Source organism: Haliotis cracherodii, unplaced genomic scaffold (assembly GCF_022045235.1).
Source record: "Haliotis cracherodii isolate W230 unplaced genomic scaffold, xgHalCrac1.p SCAF_9, whole genome shotgun sequence".
In the NCBI taxonomy this organism is placed as follows: Eukaryota; Metazoa; Mollusca; class Gastropoda; order Lepetellida; family Haliotidae; genus Haliotis; species Haliotis cracherodii.
The window spans coordinates 22,904,998-22,932,490 of record NW_027266343.1 but is presented as its reverse complement, the minus strand read 5'-3'; the positions used below and the strand labels follow the sequence as shown (position 1 = coordinate 22,932,490).

Here is a 27,493-nt window from a genome sequence, read left to right as displayed (position 1 = left end):
AAGCCGTTGATACTCAAGGTGCTTCTAATCCATCCTACACCTAATAGACAGGATAATCATGGGTTTACTCACCCTCTGGTGTCGGATTCTTGCCACCTCCTCCCCCTTTTTTATCGATAGAAGGAGGAACCTATTTTGTGGATGATAGTTTGTCCCCCCCATCCATTGGCCCAAGGGAATATACGCCCTCTAGGTCTTGCTGGTGAAGGTGTGAGGCCCACTGACAGCTAGACACTACTTGTTCAACCGAAATGGATGTCCATGAAGCGAGACTCATGGCTAGGGCTCTGATTTCGTGAGCTGGGCAGAATCCAAGACGGAGAGTGGAATTCTGTGCCTGCGTATAACTGGCTGCAACGGTACCCTTAAGCCAGCCTGCTATCTTAGCCTTGGTGATGTTGGAATGAGGCTTGCAGAATATGAATTGTCTCCTTCGATGGCGTCTATGTGGGTCTGTAGCCGAGAGATAGAATTTGAGAGCTCTGATGGGACATAAGAGTCTGTCTTGGTGATCAATTGTCGACCCCAAGGCAGGAATACTGATTCTTGGCTATGAAATCTGGGAGCGATCTTAGAGTGATTGAGGTCCAATGTTGATCATGGGTGAGACTAGAATAGACTGAGGCATGAAGTTCTGAAACTCTTGCTGCTGTAGCCTGGCTAGAAGAAAAGACGCTTTCCTGGCTCTTTGGAGTAGGGTTACCAGCTTTAGCCATGGGCTTGTTAGGTTCCGTTAACAATGCCGATAGTACCAGAGATAGATTCCACTTGGGAAAGATACGAGGTGTTCGAACATCTTCAGGTAGAAAGGATCTCATTAGTCTGTTAGAATGGGATGGTTTCCGATTGATAATCTGTCAAGTTCAAGTACAAAATAAAGGGCTGATCTTCTATTGTCCCGTGTCAGAATTTGTTCTAGTAGAAAATCCTGTACCATAGGGATGGTTATAGAATTAATTATAATCCCTTGTCGTCTTCTCAACTGGACGAACCTATCCCATCTGTTGTCATATACAAGGGAGGATGAATGTCTCCATGATCTTGCCACAGCTTCTGAGGCAAGCTCAGAGTATCCGAATGTCTGCATCTTCTGCGTGATAACTTCCAAGCAGTTAGATGTAGGCTGGGTAGATTGTCGTGGAAAATGCTGGACTTGGGTTGTGGCAGCAGATCTCGACGAAGAGGTAACTGGATAGGTTCCTCCATTAGTCGTCTTAGTAGTCTGGGGAACCATTCCCTGCTGGGCCATTTTGGAGCTATGAGGATCATTACACAATCCGTCTCCTCCACCTTGTGGATGACTTTTGTCTAGGACAGACCATAGTGGGAATGCGTAAGCAGATAGATTCGTCCAATCCATCCATAGTGCGTCGATCTGGTGATCTTGGGTTGGGAACCAGACTGACATTAACCGAACGTTGGTTGTTTTGGCAGGTGGCAAATAGATCCAGATGTGGTGTGTCCCATAACTTGGTTATCCAGGCGAAGATCTGTGGATGTAAGGTCTGGTCTGTTGCTGAAAACACGGTGCTTGGATGAACGGATGAGGGATGGCAGTTCGTGATTGATATAGGATGTCAAGGCAGTCTTAAACACAACAGACTGTATTTCTGTTGGTCAAGCACATGGTCAAAACTCCTGGCTGGAGGCTGCCATTTTGGTACATATGGAAATTAGAAAATGGTAAAAGAAACAAAATCGAATATAACAAAAGGGAAACTAAACAAGGAAACAAAATAATAGACATTTGGGCACAAAAAGCTTTCTTACATGGCCGCCCCAAAATTTAGGCACTAAATTTGTTATTAGACTTTGAAGAAAGTCTTTCCACACTGGAACTAGAGTCAATTATCATCATCAGCACATTAAGGTAGTGGGATGAGTCTTGTGATTGGTCTGGTGTTTCGTCTTTCTTTCTGACACTTTGTGCACAGCTGCAGATCAGGAAGGTAATATTTGATAAAGTGTACCCAGAAGTGGTCACCCAGAACATGACTGTGATGCCATCTGCGTCTGCTTAATAGTTCATCGGCTGGATAGATGACTTGTGGAAGAGAAGCATCATGGTAGCCAATCAGCAGGATGTTTGGTGAAACTGGGTCTACATCTCTGACTTCTGATAAAACCTAGGCAAACAGCTTAGAATTCAAAATCCCTGCCACCTCCACTAGTATGGTACGAAACACAGGTTCTTACACTGTATGCTCTCCTAGTGCCATTTGGAGACCATATTTCACAGATTTAATTTCTCTTTTCCAAACAACTCCCAAGTGTGGTGCATGGGGAGGATTGAACACAAATCTGACCTTATGGCTAGCCAGCTGTGCAGCAAGGTCAGGTTCCATACTTGCACATGCCTCCTGCAACTCTGTTTTAGCCCCTCAGAAATTGGAACCTTGGTCTGAGATGAGTTTGTGAGGTTTGCCCCTCAATGAAGCGAAGCGGCGAAATGCCATGAGGAATGCATCAGAGTCCATGCTTCTGTGTAGGTCTAAATGAACTGTACGGGTTGTCATATATTTAAATATCAAACCCAATCGTTTCTCCGAGTGACAACTGACCTTCACATGCATTAGTCCAAAGCAATCAACTCCCGTTGAGAAGAATGGTGGTTTGAAAAGTTGCAGACATGGTGGTGGCAAGTCAGTCGGGTTTGAGCGCCATTTGTAAAATGTGGCACACTGATGCAGATTGCGACGCATCGCTTCTCGTCCCCGCAATATCCAAAATCTGCGTCTTATCTCTGCGAGTATACACTCCAGCCCATAGTGTAAGAACTTCTCATCTTGATCCCGGATAATCAACTTTGTTATAAAATGTTGTTGGTCAAGAAGAATTGGATTTTTGATGCCTGTATTTAGAGATTAGGTTCTCTGTAAGTGTCCTCCTACTCTGATCAGATCTGATTCTGCATCGTAAATAGGGACAAGCTGGAGGAGTCTGCTGTCTGGAGGCAATCGTTTACCTGATTTTAGTGCTGTGAATTCCTGGGGGAATGACTCTATTTGCACTAGTTGATCGAGATGGTTCTCTATTCATTCATACCATTCAGCAGTCTAGGATTAAGCATTTTTAGGCAAGGCCGCCCCATCAAAGGACTGTGATTCCACTGTGATTCCACTGTGATTCCTTGCTGAGTTCTCTAAGCAATTTGCCTCGAGTAATGTCATCGGCAGGATTTCTCTGTGTGTCAACATATCGCCAGTTCTGTATGTCTGGAACATTCTGGATTTCTGACACTCTTGTTCCAATGAATACCTTGTACCTGCATGATTTTGACTTCAGCCAAGCAAATACAGTAGTAGAGCCACTCCACAATATCACTATCTGGATTGGTAAAGTTAATTCCTTGCACAACACATCAAGGAAGCCGACATAAATGTTTACTCCTTTGTCTGTTGTACACATGTATGCTACTGAACAATACACTCTTTCAGAAGCATCACAAAAGACGTGTAGTTGTCGGTCTGCACTTCCAGAATCTACACTATGGGATGTGTAACACCTTGGTACAGTGACCATTGGGATTTCTTCTAGTTCCTTTTCCCAGGTCCGCTATCTTCCACTGATCTCCCCTTTTCTATAGGGTCATTCCAGTTTCTGTACTATGATTTTGGCAAGGAATGGTGCCAAATAGCCGATGGGATCATACTGACTGGCAAGAACCCTGTAGATCACTCACATGGTAATCTCGTTACACTCTACGGTTCTGTGTTTGTAGGTGAGAGCATCAGATTCACAGTTCCAACCCAAGCCAAGGGCTCACTCTAGTGAGTCACCCTGGCCGAAGGTAAGCCAAAGTTCTGTAGTTTCCGATCTAGCATCGGACGGAAGGTTTGCCACAAGAGATGAAATATGCCTAATGTTGAAACCACCTTGTGCAAGCAAGTCTCTCATTTTCCGTACAAGTTCCTTGGCTTCTGGTGGTGTTGGTAGGCTATGCAAGCAGTTGTCAACATATACACAAAGAAAAAGGTTAAGCACACCCCTATTTCTGAACCATGACAAATGGCAAAAATCATGGCTGACCACAGGAGCTGGGCGATACCAATGTCATCGGATAGAACAAACATTTGACAACAAATAAAGAAGATATTGGTGAGTTGTGATTGAAATTTACTGACAAAAACATCATGGTAACACAGGTACTGTTTTTGACCTTAGACAATACCTAAAAAAAGGTATGGAGCTGCAGGATTAAGTAAACGAGTTATGTTTGATGTTTCATGTGAAAATGTACCTTAAAGTCTCTACTTGACATGACACGTGAAACAGATCAGTATAACCGCCACGTGCCCGGATGACGCATTCCAACCTATGTCTCATGCCTCCAGTCAGACGTTGGATCTGTTATTGGGTCAACAACAACCACTCCTAATGCAATACTGCTTCCGATTGGCGTAAATCTTGTAAGGATGATCTCATGCCTGTATGCGCTGCCCCAGAATATCCCAAACATGTTCAAGGGGTTTCAAATCTGGGCTCATTGCTGGCCAGGGTAGAGTCGTTATTGCATTGGCCCTCATGTAATCCACGACTGCATGCGAACGATGAGGCCTGGCATTGTCATCCATGTACTGAGGTCGAGTAGCAAGAGTTTGGTTGTCAAAAATGAGGGACGACGACTGGCCTCAAAACATACCAGATGTACTGAGCCCCTGTTAAGTTGCCCATTATGGTGTCCAAATCCAACGTGCAATCATGAGAGATACACCACCAAACCATTACCGAGCACCCGCCGGATGCAACAGTCGGTTTAATGTTCCTGGGGGTGTAGGCCATGTTCCGGTGCCTCCAAACTCTCATTCTTCCATCAGTGACGTGGAGCAGAAAGCGACTTTCGTCTGACCAATGGATCTGTCTCCAAGTTCTCAGATTCCAGTTCTGTAGTGCAATACACCATGCTAAATGAGCAGCTTTGTGGTGATCTCTCAACAAGGGACGCTTTATGACTCATCTAGCCCTCTTTCCCGCTGCTTTCAGTCAGTTCCTGATGGTTCTGGTGCTGAAAAGACGATTGGGCAACCACAGCTGTTTAAGACGAGTACTTGTTCGGGTTCTCGGCGAAGAAGGTCCCTGTCTTCGCGATGTGTCGCCACAGGAGGTCTTCCGGGTCTGGCACGGTCCTGTACATCACTGGTCTGAGTATGTTTCTCGAATAAACGCCTTAAACAGTGTGATGATACCCCAAATTCAGAACAATGGCATTACAATACATTCCTGCATGCCAATTATTTGCCATCTTGTGGCATTTGATAATCGCCTTTGTGCCATGGTCACACAATGTTATGGAATAACTGTTTAAAACCGAGCTTAAGAAATATACTACTTTTAGAGATACTTGAGGGCTGCATGCTGCACAGGCATACCATGCATGGCATGTGAGCTTTCGTCATGCATGACTGGTTACATCATCTCGAGAATACATAATTCTTCCTGTAATTATATCTTTCATGACTGTTACAAATATTGGGACCAAAAAATAATGAAATAGATCAGGGTTCGCTTAACGTTTTTCTTTGTGTATAGAATGACTTCTCTATAGATTTGAGTACTTCCACATTGCCATATTTATGATCTGAGACATGTTTCCATAAAGCATAACTGGCACAACATGACAAGCAGGTGGTGCTGAATGGTAGGACTTGCCATTTTTACACATCTGGAGTGCGATCATGTTCCATGTTTCGCCAAATGAAACGCAGAAGAGGTTTGTCACGAGAAAGCAGTCTTACTTGATGGAACATGGCTTTTATGTCTCCCGATATTGCAACCACATGTTGGCGGAAACGAAGAAAGACCCTCAGCAGTGATGATCTGACTGTTGGCCCAGGCAGAAGGTGCTTGTTCAAGTTTGGCAGTTGTGCTCAAAGGAGTAGATAAATACTAGGTGAAACTTCCCGTTGTGTTCAACGATCAACAGTTGTGAGGAAAGTACCAGGATTCTTCTGATTTCTCCACTTCCTCCTAGGTGAGTTTCTTTACATAGCCTGCCTCAACGAGCTTCTTGATTTGGTCATTGTTGATTATGGAAAGATCCAGACGATCTCTAAGTCGCCTTTCAGTACTCCTGAGTGTAGGCATAACCATTTGTCGATGTCTTTTGAAGAAGGTTCCATCCTGTGTGTGTAACAGTGGGGTTGCATGGAGACTAACACCATCAACATCTATCCTGACAGTTTCAGATTCTAGAGTCTCAATTGTTTATCTTGCTTGGAGCTTGTCACATGTTTCTCGGTGAAAGGCAAAGTGTTGATATACCACAATCGCTCATTGCTCACAACAAGATCTGAATTATTGGTGCTGTGGGTGTTCTCTGGTCCAGATTCATTGGATAATCCCTGGAGGGACCAACCAAGTTTGATAGACACCGCTATAGGAGCATTTATGGGTCCAAACTGATGGGAAGTATGAGATGGGCATTGTCCGATCCAATGAGAATGGTGGTTGGCTGAGCTCCATCAATTTTAGGTATTGGTAACTTGTGCAAATGTGGCCAACGCATTTAAAGGGCTCTAACTGGATATGTGTACTCGGACATACACTAGTAATGTGAAGTGAAGGCACCCTTTATGGTGTACCTGATGTTAGGTTTGCCAATAGGAGATATTTGCAGGTCAGCTGAGTGTCCATTACACCTGAATTGCTCCTTGTTGATTGTGGTCAGCAACATACTGCCCAGCTTTGTCTGAAGCATTATGCACGGTTGATTGTAACACCATAGTTCTCAACAACACTTTGACCACCTTTAGCATGATATCAGGTGGATATGAGGGTTGATCAGTGTACACTTTGCCTGTACTGACTTTCACAGATTACACTTTGGAGGCTGTCTGCTGTCTGCTGTCTGCTATAGCCACATGCAATACAGTCACTTCCTTACATATGTGACATGCTTTCTTGAGTGTGCACACCTCTGGCTGATGTGTTTGCCCACATTTCCAACATCACTTGCCTTTATGTAACCAGTGATGTACTTGGTTCACTGTTAGTTTCTTCAGTCCTGGACATATATTCAGGAAGTGTTTATTGTTGTTACAGTATGGACAGAAAGGGTTGGTCACATGACTCCTTGCAGACTTGTAAGAAAATCCAGGTTTCTGTTCAAATGGTTTGGATTCCCTTGCATAGAATAAAGCCGCAGGTGCAGACCCCTTCTGACTTATCCGTGATGGATACCAATTGTCAGGTTAAGTACTCTCTATTTTGTTTCCCAGGTATATGACTCGCTTCCATCCGGCAACTGAAGGAGTCTGCCAAGGCAAACAATCGTGCGGTCTCTGTCTTCTGTGTTCCACAACCCCTGTACTGTGAGGTCGTCCATATGGGCTCCCCATCCCGAATCTGACACATCTTTGAATAGATGGTGTTCGGGCGTCGACTATGTCAGAGGGATGCCGCTCATCACATGGTCTCTGTGATTCCACCAATGGAGGTCTCGTAGTAATCTGGGAGGTAACTGAGTCTGGAACTCTAGGCCGTGAGATTGTATAGAGTGGATCCATGTCTGTATAGAATGTAGCATCAGCCTTCCTCTGAAGAGTCATATCCTGTAGAGACGTTGAGTTGCCTAGAAGACACATGCACCACCACAGCGACTTGCTGGGTTGACTTGGAGAGTGATTGAATCATCTTGATAGTCTTGCTGAATAGATCCTCTGGTGGGCATAGGTATCACCTGTCTAGCTGGAATCTTGCTCCAATGCATATGATGTCTTGAACCAGAGTAGTCTCGGACTTGGAAGGATTGACGAGGAAGCCTAGGTAGGTCATTAGTTGGTCCGAGTATATCATGTTCTGATGCAGTTGAGCTTTCTCTTGGTCTGCCACTAGGAAATTGTCCAGGTAGCCATGGATTCGTACTAGCTGGAGGTGGGCAAACCTGATGACTGGCGCTGGAATCCTGGTGAATAGCCAAGGGGCTACTGATATCCCGAAAGGGAAGATCTTGAACTGCGAAGCGCAGGTATTTCCTGGACATGAAGATAGACGTCTTGTAGGTCGAGGCTGATGAGCCAATCCTTTCCTCAAAGTCGACCACGTACAGATTCCATCTGAAACTTTGGAGGAGGTACCAGGAATTTCTTGTTGAGGATCTGTAAGTTGATGATCATCTTCATGAAGCCATGATAAAAGGGTCTATAATGGCAGAATGGGTGGCAAGGAAGACAGAACCGGCTTTCACCTCTGCCCCCGGATCTGCCCCGGCGATAGGATCCTCGTTTCTTGTAATTGGACTGATGAAAAGACTCTTGAGAAGACGCTTGTCGTACCCCCAACTCGGTTGGAATGAATCCTTCCTGGAGTGGACAAACATCTTCTTAGCTGGTTGTTTAAATGACAAGTCATTCTGATCCCACCATGTGCCTTGGCAGCTAGGTTGATAGTTGATGCTTGAAATCATTCAGTTGTATTTTGTCTGACCTCGTCTATGACATGTCCCAATTTGCCATTGAATGTCTTGGGAGCAGATATTGGTTGTGACATTATCAACCTCTTCGTTTGGTTGGAAACTGCTCTTTAACGTATCTGTGCTAGTAGTTCTTGACGGTGAAACCAGAGTAGCTATGAAGACATCCAGACTTGGGTGGAGAGTAAGTCTTCCTGCATTATGACTATGGTGTCTAGCAGGCTGTGAATGAGTCCAACTTGATCCGTCCTAATATTCATAGTTGTCTCTCCAGATATGCTTTCATAAGATTCCTGCAACGGTGGAATGCTGTGCCTGATTCTGGCGACAAACCAGTTGATATAAGCGCCAATGTCCATTGAATGTCTGGATGACATGGACAGGTCCTTGATCTGTGAAGGTAATGTGACATTAGTATTAAGGTTGCGTACTAGCTTTGAAAAGTCTTCATCCAAAACTTGATGATCCGGAAGTGGGGAATCATGTGTTTTTTAGAACTTCCGCTTCAATGGAGGTAAGGGTAGCTGGTCATCATGTCTGAGCTTGAGTAGATTTACAGACACCTGATCTACCACCCTGTCTGCATAACTCAGCCACAGCAATGTCTGGTGTATGTGTTGAGATGATATAGGAGCATGACATCCTCCGTATATCTTATTGGTGAATTTTTGGTCATTGGTGGTTGGATGATACAATTCTTCAATGAATTCCACAAAGCTGTATCCTTCTGTATAATCCTGTTGGGGTGAATCGTCAGACTGATTAACCTCTTCATATAGGTGTGATTCCACCTCAGAATGATCGTGGGTAACTCCCGCAAGGGGTTGATGTTCGTCATAATCCATACACTCAACGTGTTCCTTGTGCGGTTCATCATCCGCTGGTGTCCATGCTTCCGCTATGAGTAAGGTCCGTCGGTCGGTTGGACGGTCCCGTGCGGTCTGAATGGTCTGCTTGGATACTGTCGGTTGATGGCTACCATACAGTTGAAGCAACGCTACCATAACGGTCTGCTGGGTTACCTTGGAGTCCGTGTACAGTGACTGTACAGTGTCATAGCTGGGGAGTTTGGCCTTGAGGTACCCTGACGAGACCCAAGCTGAGATGTATATTAGATGCCCATGTATCATGGGAGGGTAAAGCTTGAAAGCTTCTACCCGGCTGGTCGGTGTGGTATGGCTGGTCGGCTGGGGTAGGCGGTACAGCTGTGGCTGTGGCAGAAACAGATGGTTATCCCCCATGCGGTCTCTTGGCCGGAGGACTCTTAGCCAATACTGTCTGCTTCTTCTTAATCATCTTCATGTCCTTAGTTATAGCTGAGAAGCGTGACTCAAACATAGCCTCCATCATCTCCTTCTGTTGTTTGAAGACTTTTTAGAGAAGTCCATAGAGAACGAGGAGATGATACATTTGCCGGAGTAAATGGTAGCGCTGGGATAGAGTCAGAGGCTAGATAGCCCACATGACATCGACTTTCTGCTGGGCTGCTTCTCGTCTTCTTGTTTTGTTCAAAGCTTCAGGGAGCTTGGTGAAGGCCTTCTTAGATAGAGAGGAGCACTGGTAGTAGCACAGCAGTAGTTATGAGGATCTTCCGTGACCTTAAAATGGCCATACTTCTTACAAGCAAAAGAAGTGTGAGACTCCATTGCAACCTCACAAACACCTCAAACCAGCCTTATACTTACGTGAGTATGATTGTCACTACAATTAGCAGGTATTAATATAGACTTAATATTTTCTTATATTTTAAGAAAACTTATAGAACAATCTTTAATAAATGTGACTTATACCAAGTGCTTGATAGTTACAGCTATAACATTTTTGTGTTGACTTTAGCACACACAGGAAAGAAGTGAGGTTTCCCACCATTACGCATGTCATAGCTTGGGTTGCTTTTGTGCTATATTGGGAACAACTAATTGTTTAATTGACAGTGAAGAGGAAGTCTGTTGAAAATCTGAACATTTTAGTTAGTATGATTAAAGCCATAATACAGGATTTATGGCAAAGATGTAATAGAGGTAGAGGATTCGCAAGAATTATTAAATTTTCATCTTTCATGATGACAAGCTATTTTTGGCGTCAAATGTGCATTTTTATACAAAGGCATACAATTCACTTGATATATCATTCCGTTGAAGTTTGTTTGATCACAGTTTACCTAAATCTGTCCGATAAAAAATATGATCGCATAATTCTTTTAGCTGTCTATGAAAAAAGAGGTGAAATTTGCTATTTTTTTCAGACATAACAAAATCTCAGACAACACTTCATTAGCACAGTCTGTTTTTAAAACCATTCTTTATATATGCAATTAATTTAACATTCTCAGACAGGAAATGCAATATTAGTAAAATCTGAATTTATTTTACCTTTGGATACTTATACTGCATTACTACCTGAATGCTTCTACTGGTGTTTTTTCACTTAGGAGACATAGCTGTGATAGGTCAGAGTACAGAAGTTGTTGTACCCACTACTAGTTATTTGGCTCCTGCCTTTCACAGCTACCATGTGACCAGAAGAGGTCACGTATAACCACATCACTGCTAATAAAGAACTTCACAGGCAGGTAGCAAAACGATGGGAGGGCACTTTAGACATAGTAAAGCAAGATAAGAATCCAATTTGTTTTTATCTTATCCTCCATTGCTACCTTAACGCTCTTTATCAGATGGAACGGAGAGGGACATACCTTTCAAACAGAATTATGGATAGGATAGACCTTCCAACCAGTCTGGGTAACCAGATAGCATCCTTCCTGTCAGATAGAGCCACACGAAGAGTAGGAGGTGTGAAATCCAGTCATGGAGACTGGAAAAGTAGAAAAGGCATCGGCCAAGTTCTAAATTCCGATTCCTGTTGCTGGAATATGTGGAAAACTGAAACCCAATAGTCTGCGGTAATTACTACCAGAGAGGTCACAGATCAGTTCCGAGGTGTAAGAATCAAGATTGTCTGGGTTAAGTAACCTGCTGCGCTACCACCAGTGGAACGAAACTATGACATGCTCAAGAGCCAAGTCTCAGAGATAATGACTTGCAAAGAAAGTATCCGAGCGCCAAAAGCAACACCCCATGATGGATTTGATTGAATAATTGCCATGGAGAGCACTGGTCGAGGCGACAGCTCGAATCTTATGGGGGTTGCTGGCTACAGGCAGGGCCATACCTGCTCTGTGCTCGAATCACACAAGGGAGACGTCAAGGGCGTGTAATTAGCTGACTTGAGTTGCTGTAGCTAAAACCAAGAGAAACACTGTGATTTGGATAAGATTGAAGCCGGATACCGATTGGATTGGTTCAAATGGAGAGACTTCAATACCCTATTGAAATTCCAAGCTGGGCGACGAAATTTGGCACTTTGATCCTCCAGACAAAATGACTGCGAAAGTGACTGCAGCTCTGGGATCTTAGTCATTTTGCGATCTGTAGGAACTGCCAACACCGAAATGATGGCTACCAGATATGTAGTTATGGTACTACCCTTGAGGTGACACTTTTTGTGGAAGTGGAGAATGAATTCAGCAAAAAGGCTGACAAGTGAGAAGTCCCCTGGTTGCGCAGACACCAGACAACTGTGATGTTGTCTGTGGCTATGGCGAGTACTTTGCCCAGACAAGACTGCCAATGAGACACGGCCAGGATGAGTGCTTCTAATCCTAGAATGTTTTCGTGTCATTGGAGTTGATCGTTTGACCACAACCTGGAGGCAGTATGAATCTCCAAATGCGCTCCCCCAGCCTTGTTGTGATGCGTCGACGAACAGGTGGAGGGAAAGCTTGAGCGCTGTCAAGGAGACACTGTCGCAGACATTCCATCTCACTGTCCACCAACAAAGACATGGGCCGAGGTGAGTTGGTATCGCTATGGGGGGGCCATGGGTTCTGCCGACGGATAAACAGACATAGCTGTAGTCGGCCTCTGGCTGCCAGGTCCTAAGCTGACGCAGAGTGCAAGCTGGGTGAAGGGCAGGAAACAGATGGTCCTGTATTTTGAGCTTGAATGACAGAGGGAGTTCCAACTTGAGCTTGAGCTTGTTGACGATCCATCCCAAATGTGTAAGTAGACGAATCCCTATAAAGTAGAAGGGTTTCTGTGTCCTGCTGATTCAGTAGGCAGTCGTTGATGTAAGATGTTGTAGGCTTGATAATCTGGGTAAACGACCACGGGGACATGGAAATGCCGAAAAGGAGGACAGCCCCCTGGTAGTGGATACCCTGGAAAAAGAACACAAGAAGATAAGCGTCCTGGAGGTCAAGACTGATTGATTCTGGTACTGAGTAGTTTCAACGTTGTTAAAAGTCGGGAGGACATTCCAGGTTACGCTTGTTGAAGACGAAATTTGGATGAGTTTTTCTTGGGCATCAGGAAGACTGGGTAATAGAATCCTGGAGGCGCTGTTGGTTGGAGTGAGGGACAGTTTGGAGAAATCATCATCCAACACCAATATTAAATCTGTGAGCATGGGATCCAGTGGAATGGATGTAGGGGAAGACCCAAATTGTTTCCCTTTTCTCAACATTCGGACCCGGGGAGGGAGCGACTGAGACCAACCGGTCCGCCATCCAATCCGGCCCTTTTATAAGACCCAAGTGCATGTCTCACTCCAACGCAGTTGACTCAAGGGATATGCCAACTGAGCTTGTCGATGAGTCTGAATGATCATCGTATTGTCGACGAAAAGAGGGGACCAATGGGTATTGCAACATTCAGTGGTTTATAAGTTTGGATTTCCCAACATGCAAGTCCACTCTACTAGTGCAGAGTATTTTACAGACTTTTGACCAACAAGACGTCCCTCTCTTATTTACCGGTAGTTTTAAAATATTTTATTATGTAGTTAATTATGTTGGGAGAGATTAGGATGTAGAAAGAAGGGAATATATATATGTAGGGTTTTCATTAATATAGTTTGTTTAAAGTTTACTTGGGGGAGAAGGAGCAGGAATAGAAATAAGAAGCTTTAGGGATAGGTTATAGTTGACAGGAAGTTGAGAAAAGGTGATTTCTTCATGATGATTGTTGGAATTTGTAAACATTTTACATTGTTTGTTTATTAAGGCTAAAAAAATAAAAGTCTTGGTCCCCAGGCATCGCCCACATCATCATAAAGTCCGCCTCACATTCTGTTTTTATTCCCATTAAAAATCTACATCTCGAACACAGGACCCTGGCTGGGAAATGCTACAATATTTTAAAAAAGCGTGCAGTTGCCTCCCCTTACATGCTTTACTAACCATCTCCTGTTATGGTCATGGCGGCAATAGCTGTTTGTGTGCTTGTCTGCAAATTTGGTCAATGAAAACATGAAATTTACGATAAAACATCACTAGACATGATGATTTACAAATTGTGTACTGTATGCAGGACAATGTTTCATACACAGAGATTAAGGTTACCTATGTATTTGTCTCATGAAATAAGCCGGGAAATAGCCATCAATTGTTCACACATATTCTCTCCTATCTATGGGTGATTTAGTTTATGTGACTTTTGCAGCTAGATGGTGTAATAACAGGACTAACTTGCATACTTCAGTATGGATTTGTTGACATGCAGTGTGCGAGCTTAGCCTCAATTTTGTAACTGATATCTTATCCCGTAAAAACCAAGCCTCGTTCTCAAGAGCTACAAACAGTAAACACAATTTGCTTGCAGATGGCCTAGCCTATTCACTCTCTAGTCTCTGTCAACTGGATAAACAGAGGTTTCTAATAAAACAACTGTGTTTTTGTTCTTTTATTAGTTTTCCATGTTACGAAATATATTCACTGAATACTAATGCTTTTCACCTGGATTATAAGGTTTATTCATTTCATGATGAGGACCATCTTTGAAAATCTTTTCCCAACCTTATGCATACCTGACAGGGACTACATGGGCTACCATAATTATACGATATCTTACATTTTCTCTCAGGAGGAATACCATCATTCTACCTTTTGTTTCTATTTTCTTTCTGACTTTTTGGATGGCATAAATGCACATACATTCACAAGATGCAAAATTCTACGAGCGGTTTTTATTCTACATAATATCAATGCATACACAAGCCTTATTGGTACAAATGTACTCTTGATATTTTCCACTTGAAAATTCATTAGTTTTAGAGGTGTCAGAATTTCAATATGTTCATACCTTTCTTGACAAATCTCCAGTGGTGTCAGTTGGAAGTTGCATCATGATAAATAGTTAGTAAGAGACTGGTATTCCAAGAGAGTGCCAAGAAAATAACAGTTGAAACACACAATTTAACCATGATTTAGCATAAGAATGCAACAGCCAAGGTATAATCCAAAAGTAATCGTCAACCACAACAGTAACAGTAGTATACTGCTACAGCAGACGATAGGTTTGAGCCAATCATTTTACTGATAGAGGTCTTCGTGACTAAAACTCTTGACTATTTCCAGCGCTGTGAAGGGTTACTATTCCTAATTAAAACTAACAAACCAATACATGAGATTTAAGTTCTGTTTAAGCACAAATGTCTGTTCAGTGTGATTTCACTGACAAACTATGTCCTGACAGCTTAAGACAGAAAGAACCAAATGTCAAACACCACAACCTGTAAACCATCAGTTTAGACCCCTGACAAACAGGGGTCTAGACCCTCAATTAGACCCTCAATGACATATCAGTCAATACAAATTAAAGCAAACGTTGTTAAACTGCCCTAAAGTAACATATCTATCACTAGAATGTGATGCTATCAGTAAGGTGCCAGATTTATTTATGTTTCTGGCCGCTCTGTGTGGGACTCCTTGGTCACTTCGAGGGGGAAACTGGGGACTGTCTTTTATCCAATTAAAAACATGTTTACAGTTGTAGCTCCTCCTATTTTAAGTTGGATATGGGAAGCTTATTGATCAGTGATTGCATAGGAATTGGCCCTTCCTCCCCTTAAGATAGATGGAACCCATATTTTTGTGAATGACTTCTACCCTGTGAGAGAATATTTTGAGGTCACGTGACTTTAATAAACATGTTCTCACAGCCTCTACAGTGCATGGAAGGGTTATATTTTGGTATTATTTTGATAAATTGACATATGTGGAAATGGGAAATATATGAAAACATAACATGTTCTTACAGGATTTGTAATAAAAGGTTTATATGAGGTAGGTGTAGAGCCCAGGATTTTTCACTTCCTGTGACGGGCTGTGACGTCACAATGGGACCTTAAGCATTGAATCTATTTATAACCTGTCTGAAAGCGAGGCTTGGTTTTCATCTATAAGCGGTAACATAGGCTGAGCTCGCACACTGCATGATGCTTCTTCCGATGTTGTGTGCTCACAATAACATTTTCTCGTGAAATAAAATCAAAGCCCATTGTATGGGTGTATTTTGCACTGGTAGTCCACGGTATTCAATTACTGTATTTTACTCCTCTAGGAATACATTTATGTAGGGAGGCCAATTGCCAGGTACGCAACTGTATTTCCAGGTATGCAGCTGTTTATTTGCATGGTTACAAACTAGTTTGAACAACAACAAAAAAAGAAAAAAGAGGCCCACCCGCACAATATTGTCCAATAGCCATTACCTGAGAACAAAATACTTTCATTTTTTTAAGCTTAATTTTATCATATTTTCCACAAGTCTGTCATCATTCCATACATGTGACAAATTGTCAGTGGGTGTCAGGGACATAAAGCCTTCGATATCAGGAAGATATTTGCTTCTAACATGGAGAATGATAAAATAGCAACATTTAAATTAAAATGTTAAACAGTCATCACAATCTGTCAATTTACAATGGCTTAGTACCACAAAGGTCAGTTCTCCTGAGCCATACTCAGTTAGCATGCTTTCTGGGCCTTCATTTATGGAACACACAAAAAATTTGAGAGAATAACAATTAAAATTAAATTTATTTATTTTTCTTAAAAGGATAATAATTACTGTTTATCGATTTAAAATCATATTGTCAGTTAATAATGTCAGTTAATTTAAAGAATAACTTGATTGACCTACAGGAATATGTAGCTGTACACACAAAGTATGTTTATTGACCCATGCATGTTTCGACCTTGAAAGATACATAGGGCAATAATAATAAAAAGATAGACAATCTACCCATATCACTTTTGGTAAAAGGTCATCTCGGATAAACGCAGACATATTGAAAACAAATGATCGGTAGCTTAGCGACGTGTTCAATATGACCAATCTTCCAGGTAGATGCAGTCTTGGTGAGATATTGGTAAAAATATGCCTAAGAAGTATCAAGTGTGTTTATCTGACGAAACATCATTGCCCCTAATTTAAAGAAAACAAAGTGGTTTTTTCTGTCTGTGATAATCTATTTTACATAGTCTGACTATTTCACTTCATGAATTTCCTAGAAATGTTTGAGTCATTCAATTTCCAAGAAATGTATACCATATTTGGAAGTGCCATTACGTTTTTCTATGATTTGGGAAAGAAAGTGCCTCGTGGCTCAACCTTTCTGACCTAGACATGTATTAATCTCATAGGTTGACTAATACCGTTGTGTGCAAATCAGACTGCCGATCTAGGATGGTAGCTAAGCATTAGCCAATCAAAAATAATCACATGATATTAGGGCTGGCAAGAACGATCGATAATCAGAATTATCATCAAAGGGAAGCAATATTAACGATTATCGATATGACAATTGTGTCATCGATAATGCCTTACATAAACTATTGTTGTTTGATAGGCATTACTTAGAAGTTGACTGATGACAAGATAGACACAATTTTTGTATGGATAACAACTTCTTTAATACTGTAAAAGGCGACGTTTCGGTATATCAGAAGCAGTCCATATTCGCCGCCACAAGCCATCAATCAACAGAGATCAAGGCTATTTCATCCCATCCGCCTACTATGAACTCATCAACCAATAATCACCTGTTTATTGGCTTCATGCCCCTATTGGCTTCTAGCTATGTGTTTTCTGCCCATCGTGTTGTGATAGCATAATCCCTTTGTTGTCACACCTACCTATGTTATCCCACTCATGTATGCCCTTGTTGTTACTGTTAATCCTCTATTGTTATCATCCACTTGCTATATATATTCTGCACTATGTCCCTCATTCAGTCTTGCTTGACAACAGTATAAGGATCTATACCGAAACGTCGCCTTTTACAGTATTAAAGAAGTTGTTATCCATACAAAAATTGTGTCTATCTTGATAAACTATTGTGATAAAATGAAGTTAAGATTTACCAAAACAGACTTATTATTGTCAATAATGCTAATTGCTTAAGATAGAAAGTAACTGTTTTTGCTCTACATTGTATCTCAAATGTCCACGAAGTAATCCCTGAATAAATGTGCCACCACTCACCAGTGGAGTGAAATCTGTTGATTTCTTTAGGATTTTAATTTGCGTAATAGCTCAAAGATACATCTTCGATACTCATCGATAATTGATCGATAATTAGTTAACGGTTATTGATCTCTATGATCTGTATCGATAGGCAGCCCTACATGATACATTCTTGTGAAATTTGACAAAGTTCGATGAGTTGATATTTCTGTGCAGACAAGACTGCGCTTGCTGGTCATACTTTGTTTTTATTCAAAGAGTCTAATAGCGTAACTTTGAGGTATATTGACATTAAAGCATATTTTCAGAAAATTCTGATAACATAATAGAGTCATGTATAACTGGGCCAGTCATATGTATCGAGATTTGTATTAAATTATGCAGGAAAAAACATGCTGAGAAGAAGTGATAAGTACTCGGCTGGTTACTTATTTCAAATGCCCTTCAGGCACCTAGTTGTTACAACTATCCAAGTTTTCCTTTTCATTATTACATTAATTATATGGATTTAATTACCAGTTGATTACTAGAAAAAGGCCCATCTGGGTCAAACGGGCCCCCTGGCGGGTGACCGTGATCAAGGATGCTAATCGGAGAGCCTCCCGGATAGATCAGGAGGTATCACATGTATGTCATTCATCCGATGTCTAATGCATGAACCAAACCATAGGCTCTCACAGGGGTGTTTCAGCTGGCTGATTCAAGTCTTAAATCACACAATACCAAATAAAATACTATGCAAAGGGCCACAAGTCAGCATTAGGTTCAAAATGATACTCCAAACTCTGCTGTTAGGCGTGCCTTTTACATAAGCACTTCTTGCATAAGTAGACAAATTAGAAAGAGACAAGAACTTTTCATTTAGTTGAGATAATAATGGAAGCTTTTGTATACACAATAAACTTACCTTGTTCATCTGTATGAGAAGTGATTTCCAATGACTGTTCCTCTCTGTTTATATTCAGTACTATCATCTGGGTTTGAATGCCATTCTTTAACAGACAGTTCATGAATGCATGTTGTGCTTCTGGAAGAGAAACATGAGTAAGGGGAAAACATTTGACTGCAAATATTATTATCTAAAGACATTTGCACCTATGGGGCTGCTGGACAATAATATGTCTACTTGTCATTACTTGCAGGGATGACTATTTGTATGCAAACTGATATTATCATATTACCGTCATAGAATGAGGGGGTTAAGAAGGGGGGTTGTCTTATACACGGAGTCGAAGATCTCACATTTTTTTCCAGTTGTTTCACTTTCAGCTTCCACTGGCAATGTCAACCGGCGTTCGATAGCCAGCCAAGCATTTGACAATATAACTCTGTATTTCATCCTAAATAACTGTTCCAATAACTATTTCCTTACATAAACATGATTTGTATCTGTTCTCTTTGAATGAAGTTGACTATTTTCTGAAAATAAAGTTGAAATGACCCAGATTGTCAAGCCAGCTGACACGGTAAAACAATCAACATCTTTGAGTAGAGAGCCGGAAGTACTGGTAAGCATTTGCATATTGCACACATGACCTAACATGTGATAACCAGTGAAGCTGAATACAATTCCCGCTGTTTTTACAGTTGTATTAACAACAGTTAGAGACGGTGTGTATATGGGATTGTTGAATAAACACGCTGAATGTGTTTGTATGCAAACTGATATTATCATAAGGAAGAGAATATATGGATGTCAACTTCTTTATTATGAGGAAAACAATATATGAGGAAAGTCAACATGGGGAAAATGATTTATCATGATTATGTAATTATAAGTAATTGCCGTTAGATACCGGTAATTTGATAATATCAGGTCTTTGAAAGGCATTTAGAAGTGTTACACATAAGGAAGAGAAGATATGGATGTCAACTTCTTTATTATGAGGAACACAATGTTTCGGAGTATATGCTTACACCTTCATCAGGTGAAATGGTCATAAATCATTTCCCACTATTGACTAATATTGCAATATTGCTACTTTGTGCCAACTCAATGTCTATCACTAGGTCACATGACCACTTGCTATGCAAGTGTCCCTTGCTTGCATTAATAAAATGACTCATTTGTATGTGGACATATTGGAGCATATTGTCATGTCAGGTTCACTGCACATGGATGGAAACAATGACCTACATAAAAAAGCTCACAATAAATAATGGAATTAAGTGCTTCAGTGCTTCTCACCAAGTTCCAGAGTCAATCTTGTAAACTTTACAATAAACTATATATTTATATAATTATCCTATTTAATACTATGCATTTCTTCCTTCTTCTTTTGAGCTTTCTGTGAAATGGCTTGAACAAAGTTTCAAGCTTCTAAAACACAATTCACACGAACAAATCCCAGTGTTACCATGGTCACCATCCAAACAAATGGGTCACAGGCATATAACCCTGTGTATAGGGACCTACATGATATGATCACATGACTATCCCTGCCACATCATTCTCTTCCTTAGAGCTGACAGGCCAGAGGAGCTGTGCTGTGGGTATGGTCGGGATGGCACATAATGTGTGAGATAGGATAAGCATATAAATATACAATTTTTTGAAGAATTTACAAATTTTTAAACTTATCCTATATCTCACATTTATCCTGCAGGTAGACGGTCAGGCGTGGATACCTAACCTGTTTAAAGACTACATGAGGAGGCACTATCAGCAGACCAGAATGGTGCTGTAGGGCAGAAGTCATGGCCTGCAGGAGCGACCCTATGTCTGCAGAAGGAGACTGCAATGAGGATCTACTGAGAGAATGTTGATCTGAACATGAGCCGGAAGATGAGCCTCGACATGAAGTAGAGGGTTGAAGGTGATCGTCATGTCGACAGAGATCCATGGACTAATCCCGGGGAGGTGTTGTGGACTTATCAGCCTTTTATACCCACGGAGCTAACCATATTCATAGGTCACGGGTCATACAATCTTCTAAACTTCCCATTGGTCAAATGATAATTCCTAACATAGCGTGCTCGGCGCCACCTAGATCCGGAAACACGCTGCGGCAGGAAGACATGTGGACCTCGCAACCGTCATAGGAAATTCCAATGGAATTTTACTGCCAAACGTGAGTAATAAATAGATTAATTGACTACAAGATAAAGACTTCCACCAGCCCTGCTGAAGCACTACAAAGCCCTATAATTTACAACCCTTACCGTACATGAAAATTAAACTTGCCGCCATACTACCCGATCAATAACGATCTATTTTTAGCCCAACTACCACATACCTCCCCCCTTAAAATAAAAATTACCCAATTTTGTCCCCAAAATACTGCTTTCTTAACAATGCTTTCATTCTTACAGATAAATAACTCCTCTGGGTTGACATTGACTTCGAATGTGTCCATCCTAAAACAAGTGGAAGATAACTTCCAAGGAATCGATGTCGCCCTACAAACATTCTTTTTATTTCTTATGCTTAAAACCAACACCCAACTTACAAAAAACAACAAATACACCATAAATTAAGAGATATAATTTATTTTGGAAAATAACGAAGCATAACGACGAAACTTATTAAAATCGGACGCGATAATCGGTTACAAATCTCCTAGCACTATGGCTTTACAGCCCTCCCTACTCTAGTTCTAACTAGTGATGGAGATAGACTACACTCAACACCATCCCCCTCTTCCTGCACAATAGATTCATCTGTTGACTCTGGAGCAGATTCAGTAGACAGAGATAACTCTGTCCTTGGCCTATCAGAATGTAACCAATTCTGGGGTGTATCAGTACCCTGTAAAGGTTTAAGATGATCCACATGCACATTGACAATACGACTACTACTGCTTTTCTGAATTTGGTAGGTTAAGTCTGAAACGTAACTAACTACAAGATAAGGACCATCCCAACCTAATCCCAACTTTTGATTTGCCTTTGGTGGATACCACCGCCAGACAAACTCCCAAATTTCAAAAGACCTAGTCTTTAAGCCCTGTTCATAATTCCGTTTTTGAGCTGGAACCATTCAGAGGAAAATTGGAAGACTTTCTGCATGGTTTCCTGTAACCACTTGACATAAGCAACTGAACATTGTTAAACCTGAACTCCAGGTGGATTCTCCACCATGACATCTATCGGTACCCTTATCTCACGACCTAACATCATTAGATTTGGAGAACAATTTGTGCTTTTAAGTTCGCTGCAACGGTATGCCATGAGAAGATATGGAAGGTGATCATCCCAATCCAAAGGTTCTTGTTGGACATAAATGGATAGCATTTGCTTAAGCGTACGATTAAAACCTTCTATCATCCCATCAGATTCGGGTCAGTACGGTGTAGTTCTGGTCTTCTCTATTCCCAACAATGCACAGATTTCTGCAAATAGATTGGACTCAAACTCCATTCCCTGATCGGTATGCACCTGTAAAGGGCAGCCAATACGACAGAATACTTCTGAGACCAGCTTATCAGCAACAGTAATGGCAGTATGGTTTGGGATTGCAAAAGCCTCTTTCCACTTTGTGAAATAATCCCCAACAACCATAATATATTCATTGCCCTGTCGACTGATTGGTAAAGGACCCATAATATTGATGGCAATGCATTCAACGGGAGAGCGAACTTGAAACTGTCTCAATCGAGATTTGCCCTTCCCAGGACCAGGTTTGCATCTAGCGCAAATAGGCACGCTTTACACCACAATTTGATGTCCTTTGACATGTCTGGCCAATAAAACCTGGACTTGATAGATTGCAGTGTTTTGTCTCTGCCAAAATGACCTGCTGACCTATTACTATGCAGATGTTGAAATATGTTATCCCTAACCATGGCTGGAGCAACCAACTGTACCCGGGGACCAAAGAAGTCAGATTCTATTTTGCGGTACAACAGTCCATTTTCAATAACTAGGCTATCCCACTGACCCCAAAGACATTTAGCCTCTGCAGACAAATCTACTATTTCTGCTCTGGAGGGTCTATCTGTACTCGTTTTCAGTAACTCTAAAATTGGACCTGTACCCTTGTCAGCTTTCTGTCCTAATAACTCATCTCTCGTCCAGATTGGTAACCAATTAGGAACACTAGCAGAGTTTTCCACAGAGGTATGCGATGGGATATGCCCACCTTCTGCGGAACGATCACTACAGGTAGCCGTTGCACTATCGCTAACGGAAAGTGGAGAAATTCTGGCGGAGTCCATGACCTGAGAGTGGGAACCATCATTTTTATGAAATACTGTCCACCATCCCAGTGTGTAACACCTGACATGTACTAGTTTTAACTGATGACTGATGACAGTCATTTGAAGAGCATGAAGCACATTCCAAACATTACTCAAACCCACACTTTCTAACTGGTTTACGTGATAAGCTATCAGCATTTTGATGTTTAGTGCCCGCTCGATACTGGATTTCAAAACTATATGTCTCAATGATACTTAACCATCTTGCTAGAATTCCTTCAGGATCCTTGAAGTTTTTCAACCATATCAGTGGAGCATGATCTGTTCGTATCAGGAATTTTCGACCATACAAGTAGTGTCGAAATGATTTCAGAAAAGTGACTACTGCTAACAATTCTCGCTTGGTGGTGCAATAATTTCTTTGTGCCGGACCAAGAGTTTTACTAGCATAAGCTAAGACGTTTTCTTTCCCATTCTGCACTTGTGAGGGAACAGCTCCCATACCGTATGCACTAGCATCCGTATCTACTATAAACAGACCTTCATCCTGAGGAAATGCCAGTACTGGAGCATCTAATAAACATTGTTTCAACTGACAAAAAGCACTATCACATTCCTCAGTCCAAATGAAAGGAACACCCTTCCGTGTTAATCTATTCAAAGGAAAAGCTATCTCCGAGAACTTTGGTACAAAGTGTCGATAATAACCAACGAGTCCTAGAAAGCTACGGACCTCTGTTCGGTTTTCAGGTTTTGGCCAGGTATTGACAGAACTAGTTTTTTAAGGATTACATCTTATCCCTTCTGCTGAAACTATATGTCCCAAATATGAAACTTCAGTTTGGAAGAGTGTACACTTCTTGGGTTTGAGTTTCAAATTTGCAAGCCGTAACTGCGTAAATACCATCTTTAGATTTCCCAATGCACTACTAAAATCTGGGCCAAAGATGATCACGTCATCCAGATAGCAAAGACATTTCTTCAACCTTAATTTTCCTAACACTCTATCCATAAGCCTTTCAAATGTAGCCGGTGCATTTGTTAACCCAAAAGGCATGACACTGAAATGGTATAATCCTACATGTGTAGCAAAAGCAGTTTTGTGTTTATCTCTAGGATCCATCTTTACCTGCCAATATCCGCTTGCTAAATCCAAAGTGCTGAACCACTTAGCACCCCCTAAAGTTTCCAATGTTTCATCAATACGAGCATCCCTCTTACTGACAGAGTTCAGTTTCCTAAAGTCAACACAAAATCTACAGGAACCATCTTTCTTGGTCACTAAACAAACTGGACTGGACTGTCGTTAGCCTCTATGACACCATGAGCTATCATCTTATCAACTTCCTCTTCAATCACTTGTTTCCTACTTAAAGGTACCCTTCTAGCTGGAAGTTTGATGGGAATCGCCCCAGATGTATCTATTGTGTGGGTAACCACATTTGTTTGTCCTAAAGATCCATCTTCTCCTACAAAAACATCCTCATACTCTTACACTAACTGAGTCAATGCTAGTTTCTGCTCAGCGGTAAGCTCATTAGAACTACTGTCTACCAAAGGCTGCAAATGAAGAGGTAACTCCTTTTTGACAGAGTTCTGCTGCTGATCTCCACAACACTCAACTACCTGACTGACACTACTAACAGTACCTATTAGTGATGAACTGTTCAAAGAAACTACCTTATTACTAAGGTTTAAGACTGACACTATGACCTTGTCATCTTTAGGCTTGACTAAACTTTTAGCCACGAAAATGCCTCTAGTGGGTAACTGGTCATTTGGCTCAATCAAACCATACTCTGAAGAAAAGGGACCCATTAGCCTACATTCAATGAACTTTTCCGAACCTTCAGGTACAGTGACCTTGTCAGCAATTTGTATGCGAGAACAGTTGTAAGTTTTCTGTTTATGCAACTTCAATTTGCCTTATGAAGTTTTAAGAATCTTACGCCTAATCATAATGTCACAATCATAGGTCTCCGGATAATCACATAGATAATGGCATTTGTATAGGGATTGTCCCACAACACCACAAAAGTCACCCCTAGAAATTTCTAAAGCAACTAGACTGCATCGAAGCACTGCATTTTAAGCACACACTACATAAACTGTATAAACCTAAAACACACGTCTTGCCAGCCAGATCATTTACCCTCAAAAGCCACGAGCATGTGCTCACATGTGACGTCATCAGTGACGTCTCCAGATGACCGAGTCACAGTGTCAAGCGATCTTTACATTAATGCCTCAGTCACATATACAACGTTCGCTGGACGATGTGGGGGCATCGGTGGGTTTTGCATCAGTGACACATCGGTGCAGTAGTCATGAAACCAAAGATGATCGGCCCGTGGTTGCAGAGTGTCCGAAGGATTTTGGAAAAAATGGAAGGCTTATACCGCCCAGTGACTGACCGGTCATCTGGCGGGAATCGGCCAGTAATCTCCCGATACCTGGACAGCGCCCGTCTGATGTAAACCAAATCGAATGGGCACCGGACGATGATTGGATGAACACCGCCCATTTCCTGCTCACTATAAAAGGAGGCCGCTCAGTACCCGGCCTATCATAGTTCGTGTTCACCATCGAAATTGCTGCAAGAACTGTATCACATTTCAGTTGATTTTGTAAATTTGTGGAGTCTGAAACTTCAGAGATAAAGAGTGGAAAGGCAAAGGGAGCTTCGGGCTCTAGCGTACTACATACAGAGCCAGGCCAGTCTCAGTGTGTGTGGAGGGACAGGCGTCCTGAAGACAGTCTACGCTGCTTATCCCATTCAGCCCATTATATACACTCCGGAACAAGCACCTCAATATTTCCGGTGTCCGATGAATGATACCCGCTTGGTGACTGCTCAATGCTTGCCCGGACTCCGGTTGGTCACCTTACAACTTGGCTTAATCGTCCGGTAACCGGAGAGGGACATTCCGAGTATTGACCGATTCCTGGCAGATGACCTTTCGGCTATCCCACGATGACCATACCACACCTGCACACTGCAAAATTTGTCCGATTCCCTCGCACTGGTAGGCTGCCGGAAGTTGTGTCACAGATCCATTACCGTAGGGTGTGTGGACCATCAGTCACCCCAAGATAATAACTCAGATTTATTTTCTGACGATGTGTCCACCGGGGTCTTCCGAATGTCAAAAACATGGCCAATGCTCACAGATGATTATCTGGCACCCTGTCAGGTATCTCTCAATTGTGCCAATTTTCAGCCTTTTCGGGCATCGTAAACTAATCTTTCCCAGCATCGGTGGATATGTGACTCAGACAAAACATCCCTCCTTTTCTTCTGAAAGGATTAATACTGTATACACTAATCAGATTTAATTATTTTCATAAACTGTCTAAGCTGTAGATTACTAAAGTGAAATAACTTCCATCCAATTGGATTATTTTCTGAATTCACAAAAAACTCAATTATAATAAAGTCAAACATTGAAGACCTTCCTCTTCAGAGTAACACTATTACATTCTGGCTTGTAATAGTATCAAGTATTTCTTACACAAATGTGGGTGAGACACCAATTTGAGATAACTGGTATCAAACATTTGTGTGAGATCAAATTCCAGGCCCGTGATTGGCTAATCCATGGTGATGACCTGAGATCAGATGATGACGGACTACTTTCTTGAGTGTAAGTCATTCATAAGCTGCTCGTGCTTCAGTCGAATATTCACCTACGTCTGTATTGAACCACAGGACTGTGTTATTAATAATAATAATTAGAAGAAGAAGAAGAAGAGGAAGAAGAAGAGGAAGAAAAAGAAACAAAACTCGTCCTCGTCTGTGAGTTTGTTTTTTATTATCATCATTTACATTAACTGTTGTTATGTCAACGTACGCGTTATCGTTTTTTAGAGTGTAAACCCGCTAGATGCCACAGTGACACATATGTCCCCTTTCTTCAACACTCACTTCGAAGTCGAATAAAATTGAAAATACATCACGCAAACTAATTCACAGCACAGTTTTGAATTCCCACTTCTATTAATCATTTACTGTCATTTTAGGCCAAGCAAATTTACGTAAGTGACTTCTGAAATTTAGGTACATCGTAAATCTCGCATAATCACAATTCATTATTAACTGTGTGTTTAGAAATCTAAATATCGGATATTTACTCGAAAAATTAAAGTGGAAAAATAACATATTAGTAATGACGGGTATCAAATCATTAATAATAATTCTGAAATGTCGCTGATAGCCTAGAACCATTGAGAATGTTTTGGAAAATACGCATACACGAACGCCGAAGTGTGCGTTCTGCCTTACTGGATTGTGTTTAAAAATGACGTTTATGAGACTCCTATTCGATCAGGTACATTTCAAACTCAACTGCTAGACATGCATCCCTGAATTCCTCAAAACATTTTAGAAAGAAATGACAAATGGTCTTTGTCACCAATACAAGTTATCTAGATGAAATCATGTGAAATAAATTAGGTGGCGAAACGAACTCTGTGCTCGGAAAACTGTACTTGCTGATATGTAAACAAAGCAAACTTCAGATTTTACACTGTGTAGCATTTTTAGAGGTACTTTCAACTAATTGTTGAATACATTGGCTCGATCACGTGTTTGAGAATATTCATGGGAAAAGTACCGTTGCACTAACTATGGAATTTCA

At 41.5% G+C, this 27,493-nt stretch overlaps 1 protein-coding gene across 5 annotated transcripts in view; it reads right to left on the bottom strand.

The window, feature by feature from the left end:
* Positions 1-27,493, bottom strand: part of LOC139452219 (hydroxylysine kinase-like) — a 184,764-nt gene that overhangs the window by 75,336 nt on the left and 81,935 nt on the right. For all 5 annotated transcript variants that reach the window (XR_011652353.1, XR_011652354.1, XM_071233608.1 and 2 more), the window contains exon 3: positions 18,626-18,745. Coding sequence is in view for 3 of the 5 variants with exons in the window: in XM_071233608.1 (XP_071089709.1) it covers positions 18,626-18,745 (120 nt within the window). In the remaining 2 variants the exon portion in view is untranslated. The remainder of the gene's footprint in view (positions 1-18,625; positions 18,746-27,493) is intronic.